Genomic DNA, 9,341 nt, shown 5'->3' with positions numbered 1-9,341 from the left:
AGGTTAGGACCTCTACCCTCAAAGCTTATGCTACGAGTTGACTTATGCAGAGTGGCGACACTTATGAGAATCGAACCTTGACTGCCCATTTAGCAGGCATGGCCTCACCCTACTATGCTAACCACACTTGGGGGCGACTGTCTTACTTAAACCGACTTTTCCTAACGCTTGATGGTGTGACAAACAAGCGAGTAATCTCGCCTGGGCTCATACCAACCCATCTGTCCACTAAGTTATCGCCATGCTGCTACGTGGATGAACCCGTATCAGGTGCCATAACATTACGCTTGCCGCTTCACCCGACAGCTCTTCCTCTGTAAAATACAGCCTGTCATCTGTGGGGCCCAACAAAAGATGAACGGCCAATAGTCTGATGTCCGTCTTACTCGGACACACCACGTGTAAGAGCGATCGGTCCCCTACGCCCCCCCTTGTGTAAGAACAAAGAACACGGAACGCCTTTGGACTATTCAATCTCCGGAATCGACGGTGCAACAGCAACACCACTAAGAAGCGAGCGGGCACGTTTTGGTCAGTCTTTACCCTCCCGTTCCATCCCTTTCCTTTGCTCAATAATTTCAGTATCACTATCATCCACGTAGGGATGGCAATGGATCGGGGAAAACGGGATTTTGTCTGGTTTTGCTTTTTTTGGATCCGAAATGAAGAACATAAAATGAGGATGGAGGTAGGGATGAAGGTTAAAATCAAAACTCGTGCCAAATGGAAGCCGGGATGGACTTACTCTTTTTTCTGCCTCACCCCAGCCCGATCCCATCCTCAATTCTTCTGAAGGATAGTAATGAACCGAAGGAAAATGAAGCTCACCCCGACTCACCACCGTTTCGATCTATGATGGAAGACATGAAACAAGCATTGAGGGAGGGAGGGAGGGTGGGTGGGTGGGTGGGTGGGGTGAGACGGGGCAAGAATGAAGACCTTGTCCCCTGCCCCAGTCCATTGCCATCCTTACATCCATGCGAGTAGGGATGGCAGTGGACTGAGGGAAAATGGGGCCCTGTCCCGCCTCGCATGGATCGGGGATAAAGGGCATGAAACGGGGATGAACTTACACTTTCTCCTGCCCCGCCCCGCCCCACCCCATCCCATCCTCACTAATAATATTACTAAAATACTTAAACTTAACTAATAAAATTACAAAAAAAAAACACAATAATATATACTAACTTACCAGAGCCGTACCTGTGTTTCATGGGGCCTGAGGCCGAGGGAAAAAATGGCCCCCCTATTAATAGTGAGTTCTGGGGCAGTGCCTTCGAATCAAAATAACAATAAAATTTGCATTCACGTTAAACAAATATAATATTTCAAATATTTATATTATATTAAATAAAAATATATAAAATATTTATATAAACTACCTAGACAATAGTCATTCGTCTTAAAAATGGGTCCCTAAATTTTTTTTGGGCCCTGAGGCCCAAGCCTCATTGGCCTCTTTACAGGTCCGGCTCTGTAACTTACTAATCCTAATACTAACCTTAAATCGTTCAGCACCACGTTCATCGGCCCTCGGCCTTCTTTCTCTGTCCATAACTCTTATTGTCGGTGTCAGATTCATCCACCAACGACGATAAAGGTTCCTCATCACCGTTGGTGACCATTATCATCGGCCCTCTCTCCATCCATCATCAATGCCAAACACTTTCATCGCACTTGTCTCTAAGAATAGATTGGGATCAGCCATCACCTTCATCGCACTCATCCACTATGGACGCCATCACCTTCTGATGACATTAAAATGAGGTAAAGGAGGTCTTACTGCGTAAACAAGTTTGGTAAAAACCTTTCTCTTGTTTTTTTATTTTTCTTATCTTATGTTTTTTTTCTAAATTTGTCTTTCCTTCCACCAAATTATCGCTTTTTTATGCATGTATAATGTCCTTCTTTCATCCATGTATTGACCTTTTCTATTACTCTTTATAAAAGCAACTCGTTATTATCCTTCGTTACTATTATTTTTTTTACTTCTGCTATTCTTAAAACTTTTTGTGTTTCTGTCACTTAAAAATAATAACATTAGCTCGGATATCATTCTTGAAATCATTGGGCAGCATCGGGGCAGAACAGGGCGGGAACAAGGACGGGGCGAAGGCGAGGGCAGGAATGAGAATAATTAGTTTGAGACGGGGCGGGGGTGAAGGTCCAAAGTCCTCTCACCAGAGGGATAGACCTGAGATGAAGGTTAACTTTTTGAGACGGGGCGGGGTGGAGACCTTGGCCCTGCCCCCACCCAGATCCACTGCCATCCCTACGCGCGAGCTCTGCTCTAGCCTCTCCCTCTCTCACTGAAACATAAGCAGCCAATTTAAGAGCCACCGCCATCGCCATTTCTTTAACACCTCCCCTTTTTATGCGTGCCCTTCGCCCCAGGCACACAGAAAAGCAACTCCTCCCCTTTTCTTCTTTTTGGGAGTGAAGGATCCGAGAGAGAGAGAGAGAATATGGTGCCTCTGTGCCTTATTTTCTTCTTCTTCTCAATGGTTCTGTCCGAACCATTCTCCCCTTCCACGCAGACCTTCCTACCGATCTCTCAGCCCACCACGGTGCCGGCATTGCCGGAGCAGTCGGACATGGAGGGGTGCCAGCTCGACCTGACGGAGGAGCTCTTCAAGGGGATCGGCGCGGCCTGCGGCGGCCAGCAGCCGGACCGGAGCCGGTGCTGCCCAGTGCTGGCGGCGTGGCTCTACGCGGCCTACGCGCGGACGGCGCTCTCGCCGGCCGTCCGGCAGCCGGAATCCGTCTTTGATATGCCAATCTTGCCGGACGACTCGGAGATGTGTGTGGACAACCTCCAGAAGGCGCTCAAGGGGCGCGGGTTGGAGATCCCGCAGCCCAATGCGACGTGCGACGCGTATTTCTGCTACTGCGGGATCAGGCTTCATAGGGCCAGCGCGGCGCCGGTTGGTTGTCCCGACGCCTTCGGGGCCTCGGAGAACGGGAAGCTCGTCCCGGCCCCGGCTGCCGTCCGGCTTGAGAAGGACTGCCTCGGCTCCGGCTTCGCCGGTTGCACCAAGTGCTTGCAGAGTCTCTACAAGGTAAGATGGAACTCGTCATCGATTGCTGAAACAGTGACAACTCTCTCTCTCTCTCTCTCTCTCTCTCTCTCTCTCTCTCTCTCTCTCTCTCTCTCTCTGAAACAGTGACAACTCTCTCTCCCTCTCAAAAATGTCTAGCTAATGGCTCATGGTGGTTGAGCCAATGACCGTTTCTCTCTCTCTCTCTCAAAATGTCTAGCTAATGGCTCATGGTGGCTTAATCAATGACCGCCTCTCTCTGTCTCTCTAAATGTCTAGTTAATGGCTCATGGTAGCTGAGCCAGTGACCATTTGTGACTCTCTCTCATTCTCGTCTTTAAATGTCTAGCTAATGGCTCATGGTTGCTGAGCCAATGGCTGTCTCTCTCCCTCTCCGAGAATGTGTAAGATAATGTCTCATCATAGCTGGGTGTGCGAGAGAGGAAGAAGTTCAAAATACAAGCAAATTTTAAAAATCAACATGGGGCAGCTTGTTCAGGCATTGTAACCACTACGTTCTAGAGTTAGAGTGGTCGCTGCTGTTGAGGTCTCATGGAGTAAGATAATGGCTCATGATCAGTAGGCCAATGACCCATGAGCCATTAGCTAGACATTTAAAGACAAAGAGAGAGAGTCACAAATGGTCACTGGCTTAGCTACCATGATCCATTAGAGAGAGAGAATGGGCACCTCAAGTGCTCAGTGACCCAGTAACTTGGGTTGACTGCTTGTGGTTACGGAAGGGGGGGCTTCTCCGTTTAGAATTTGAGCTAAAAGTTTTGCTGATCGGAAAACTTGATGGGGTGTTTCGTTCGGTTTCAGTTGAACGGGAACGGGAGCGCGACGGGTATGGACGTGGGCAGCGGCTTGAGGAAGGGCAAGATGCAGAGCAGGGAGTGCCAGATGATGGGGCTGACGTGGCTCCTCTCCAAGAACAAGACGGCCTACGTCCCGACGGTCGCGGCGGTGCTCCGGGCGTTCATGACCGATGTCTCCGGAGGAGGGCGGGACCCGCAGACCTGCAACTTGGACCAGGACGGGATGCCTCTGGCCGTCGATTCCGCTGAGCTGGGCGCATCGGACGCCTCCCACCTTCCGAGGCCAGCTGCGCACCCTTTGCTGGCCTTTCTCTGGTCCTGTAGTTTTCTCCTCGCGTGGAATCCTCTCTTTTATTACAACTCGTTTGTTTCTTTCTTTTGAGGTTGGGGGTGTTTTGGTCGTGGACATGATTAGACTTTGACCTTTTTATTGTAAATACAGATGAATCTAGCTTTTCGCCTTTCCCTTGGTCCTTGTTTGGCGTTTTGGTCGTGGGCATGAATTTTGAGAGCATTGGGAGTTGGTACAAGGGATGGCATTTGATAGGGGGCAAAACTAGCTCCGCGCCTCTATGCCTTTAAATGGTGGGCTTCTTAAGGGCTTGGGTGTCGGTGACTCCACCCCGGGTTTACCTTACAGGAGACGGGGCCCATTAACTGACTGGGCGAGGGTTCTTTGTCATATAAAAAAGAAAAAGAGATAAATTGATATTTAGGTTTTCTATAAAAACATAAACATAAAATATCTCTAATTTGATACCGAAATAATATTTGATAATAATGCCATTACTTACAAATGCCTCTGGATCTCCGTGGCGATGGTTGTTTTGATCCAATCCGACCTCATCAACGGATTCGGGAACTGCCTTTTTTACAAAAAAAAAAAGTGATTTTATAACCAGCGAAAGTATCACACATTGTAGGCCATTGATTTTTTTAAGCCTTATAAAAACCCATTTATGTAAGAGTCGGTTCTCCTCTAAAAAAAAACATGTATATCACATCCGTAAGGTTAGCTTCATGAAAAACAACAACAAAAAATTTAAACGGCATTTATACCTCGTGTCCATTGCCAAATATTATCCCTTTAATACCTGTTTTTCACTAAATAAATTATAGAAATCATATTTGTAAGTTTGATTTATAAAACATGCGATAAGGCATTGAAATTAAGTGGTCCAAACATTGACCATTGTGGTTAGTTCTTAAACTCCTTAGGAGGAAACAATTACTTGGTATTGGTACTTGGCCAATTTTGTCATTTAGGTAACAATCATACGGTGCCTAACTTTGTGTTCTTGGATTTTGAATTTCTTGGTAATACCTCTAAGAACAATACATAGACACATCTATGTGTCACTCACTTAACAACTGTATTAATAAAGCTGCACTATCTAAGACTTAGGTGTCTTGTGTACGAATAACAGTAGCAGCCTCTGCCTGCTTGTCAGAAAGAAGATCCAGTATCTTGTAGATAGCAGATACATCAGGATCATATCTGGCTTGGCACCCCCATACTTTTTTTTTTATAGGCATGCTGAGTTAGGCAGACCTCTACTAAATATCTCTTAAGCCCCATGTGGCAGAGGGATTCGAGCCTGGGCCTTCAGCTTGGCACAGGACTCGGCTTGATAACCGGGAACCCTGACCTAAAACCGGGTCACTTAATGGACCTGCATTCATGTCTAAGTAGAGCCGAAGTGAGATCACTCACACAACGAACCAAACAGGGCACGTTTGGGATCTGCTCGTTTACTAGTGAATTGAGCTTGTTGAGCGGCTTGTGTTTGTGTTTAGCAGAGCTGAGCTCAAGCTTGTTTCGTCCTTGAATAAGAAGAGCTGTGAGTTGGCTCGTGTAAAAATATTTTATGTTATTTATACATAGTATATATATATATATTAAGATTGAAAATATATATAGCTTTTTATAAAATATAATTAATAGTTCATATTTTGTGTATATATTTTTTAATTCATTCTTCTTTTTTATATATATTTTATGCATTCTTCTTTTTATATATTAGACAAAATATATATTATCCATAAATATATATTATCTATACGAGCACTATCGAGGCAAGCTGAACACCTTGCGTTCGGGTTTAAGCTAAACGAGCTGCTCATGGCTCGGGCTCACCAACTATACCAACAGATCACGAACTAGCTCGTGTCGAGCCGAGTCACTGACTGTTTGCTTCGTTTACCAGCCCTACTCACACCCAAGCCCTCACCGAGCCCAGCAGTTAAAGACATCCATTTGCAGGGTTTAAAATCTAATGATGAGGCTTAATTGAGTCCTGAATCTACGATGCCAATTATTGCTTTCCAAGTTTTAAATGTGCGAGACTAATTTTTGAGATTGCAAATATGCCGAATTGCTTTCCAAGTTTTTGTTGGCTTTTGTGTTATAAGGCTCTATTTGGGAGACGTGAAATTCACTGAATCCCATTCCCTTCTGCTGTTTGGGAGATGAGAATCAAGATGGCCTCACATCTCCTCCTTTAAACTACTACATCCTCAGTTTACGTCACCTTGTGTTGGAACATTGCAAGTTTCAATCCGAATGGTAAGGTTGTATCTACCTAACCCCAGCTTTTTCTGTCAAAAAAAAGAACTGAATCACATTGTTTTTTATGCGTCAGCTTGTTGATATTTGGCTAAATTGCTACCGAGACTTTTTTTAGTTTGAATTTTACTCGGACAAATCGCTCTTGGCGCATAGACCTAGCTGTGCTGACTCGGCCTGCTGTACTACGGTCTCTGTCCATGTCGGCGTAAAACTCTGAGGATTTACTTAAATGTGCCAATTCACAAGGCAACTGTGCAACCGTCATCGAGAGGGACGACCACGTTCTATTAATTGAACACCACCACCCTTTATTATCTGTCCAACAGGACAGGTTCATATGTGATCCATTAAATAATCAGGTACTGTTCACGTGAAAACCAAAGATAAATTGTGAATGAAAAAATTGGATCAGGAAAGCAATACAAACTTGGATCCCATGTATTGCTAACTCGATCTATCATTGGATATGGCAGCCAATTCTGACACGTAATTATGTGGGCCATATTTATTTAGCAACAAATCTATCTTGCAAATATGATAGGAAAAGTATAGGATGACTCTTCAATTGACACGGCCAATTTGCAGTATATTTAACTTCATTTGACTATCTAGTATTGGCTTTAAATATTGGCGCATGTGAGGGTAAGAGAGATTCTCTGCAACCTGCAAAAATACTAGACGATCCTTTAATATCTTGGCTTTGAATATGGGAGATTCTCTACATTATGAATATTATTTATTATTATTGATTTCATATTTTCATCATTAGGTAATTAGATAATATTTCTAGTTAAGGGGTCCACTGTTTAAATTTAGAGGAGGGTCTCCCGAGAGAGAGAGAGAGAGAGAGACTTGCCTATACAGCTGAAAAGACAAGAAGGAAAATGATGTTTCTTTTGATGAGATATTTTTTATATATACGTGCAATCTGTGACCACAGATATTTATCTCCTTTTTTTTGAGATGGAATTTACTAAAACACCACAATGCAAAACCCTAGCCTTAGAGTTTTACCATGTCGCACGAGGACCGTAGGTATGACAGGCTGAGCCAGTCTTCATGCCGGGTGCAGTTTCTTCGAGTTATAAATTAAAAAATAAAAGAAAAGAAGGCTTGGTCGAGAAGGTAAAGCCTTCAAGGAAAAATCAAAGGGCTTGTCATAATTAATTTCACGTATTAGACAGTGGAGACGTTATATCATAAACTTCACCTTCCTGGTTAGGGACGATCTTGGTTTGTTACCTAACATGGGGGCATCCTTTGCCGTAAGGTGGAAGCTGAGCTTAATCCCGACGGTCGGTGGACATCAAGAGTTTTACCAATTGAGAGTCTGCCAATATGTGGCCGGCTATTGAAGGGAGACTTAAGAGTTTTACCAATTGAAGGTCTGCCAATGTGTGAACAGTGATGTCTCCTTTGCTCTAGTTAAAAAAAAAATCGTGACTAAATTATAAGAGTTTAAATAGGCACAATATCATTTTCATTCTGGTTTCTACAGGAATCAATAACTGTTATCCAGCTTGATGATGAGAGTGTATATATATATATATTTTTGAATCATGTTGGCGTGCTTTTACCCATGTGGTGCCCATTTCAACTCTGAAAAAAGAAAATAACAGGAATTGGAATGAAGGACTCCTTGGGTTGGGTGTTACAAGGGTGGCAGTGTTTACAGTACACATGCATCGGATGCTTTTGTCAATGGTGTCCTTCAACATGCATTATTGTTGCTAGGCTTCACATGATTTCAAAATGAGAACTTTTCCCCAAGCAATGAGGACGGGCATGATGTTGAAAGCAAGTCTAGACTCCGGTCAGGTCACATGGCATTGGACTTCTCTAATGTATTGGTCCTACTCTAAGAAAGCTAAGTAAGCTAAGCAACCAAACACTTGAAATGGTTCTCAAAAAGGAACTTGTACTCTCTCTCTCTCTCTAACATGACATTTCAAAATAGGCAATAATTTGAAAAAATATCATTTTTTCAGCATTATATAGGCCATAAAAATATCACATTCAAATATTGATTATGTTTGTGATTTTCCCTTCACATATATGGCTGCTCCTACAAATCATTTTCTTACTATGTATTCCATATGCCACAAAAGTACATGTATGACAGGTTGGGATATGACTTGGTAAATTTTTTAAAAAGGGGGACACGAGGCATGGGTTGTTAATTTTTAATCAATAAAAACTTTTTTTGATATTTTAATGTATATAAAAATAGTGATAAGCTGAAAATATAAGAATAGTGAATAAGCTGACTCCAAAAGTTTACAAAATTCAAACCAAGCATTGTGGAGTTGCCAAGGGGTCCGGTTTGGGCATGGAAAGTGCCCGTCCAAATATGTTCACCCGAGCAATATGTGGGCCAGGTTTGAGTCATGATTTTTGCTGGGCACCTGACAATGCTGACATGATCTGACTTGAGTATTATATATATATATATATAATTTTAAAATTATACAAGTCTAAGTTTAGGATTCTATTTTCGTGAGAAAAACCCTAATCTGAACTTAAACCCGGTTATTAGTTATATGAGCGGGTCCGGCTCAACCATAACCCAGCCCTGACCCGGCTCGTTGATAGCCCTATAACAGAGACGTAGCATCTTTTGTCATTCACAATAAAGGAAACATTTTCCATACGAGTATTGGCATTTTAGGAGTTGGTGAAAAGATGCGGGAATTTGAAGTGTTATATTAATACTTTTAACTTTCACGTAGTATCCCTTCACACACAAGTTTGAATTAAAAAAACTGGTCACTCAATCATCTTCCTTATTTGAATGATATTATGAGATTGAGTTCTAGTGTTTATTATGGATTTGTTTGTCCTTCAAACACATCATTGCTAATGATGAAAAGCCCGTGCCCGGCAAATCTTTTATCCTCCAAAGAACAAAGTTAATAT

At 43.0% G+C, this 9,341-nt stretch overlaps 1 protein-coding gene across 1 annotated transcript; it reads left to right on the top strand.

Moving 5' to 3' along the window:
• The first annotated feature begins 2,196 nt into the window (after window positions 1-2,196).
• LOC149841460 (putative GPI-anchored protein At4g28100) lies at window positions 2,197-4,326 on the top strand. The gene is made up of 2 exons (XM_090003853.1): window positions 2,197-3,059; window positions 3,861-4,326. Exons 1-2 carry the CDS (start codon window positions 2,466-2,468, stop codon window positions 4,236-4,238), a joined length of 972 nt encoding a protein of 323 aa, XP_089859979.1. The 5' UTR covers window positions 2,197-2,465; the 3' UTR covers window positions 4,239-4,326.
• Window positions 4,327-9,341: the final 5,015 nt, after the last annotated feature.

The sequence above is a fragment of the Nuphar pumila genome, chromosome 4 (assembly GCF_984573655.1).
Source record: "Nuphar pumila chromosome 4, dmNupPumi1.hap1.1, whole genome shotgun sequence".
Lineage (NCBI taxonomy): Eukaryota > Viridiplantae > Streptophyta > Magnoliopsida > Nymphaeales > Nymphaeaceae > Nuphar > Nuphar pumila.
This window is presented reverse-complemented; position numbering and strand designations above follow the sequence as displayed.

Coding starts and splice junctions, on each gene's coding strand:
- LOC149841460 (XM_090003853.1), top strand. CDS start 2,466: ATGGTGCCTCTGTGCCTTATTTTCTTCTTCTTCTCAATGGTTCTGTCC. Junction 3,060..3,860: donor GCTTGCAGAGTCTCTACAAG/GTAAGATGGAAC, acceptor GTTCGGTTTCAG/TTGAACGGGAACGGGAGCGC.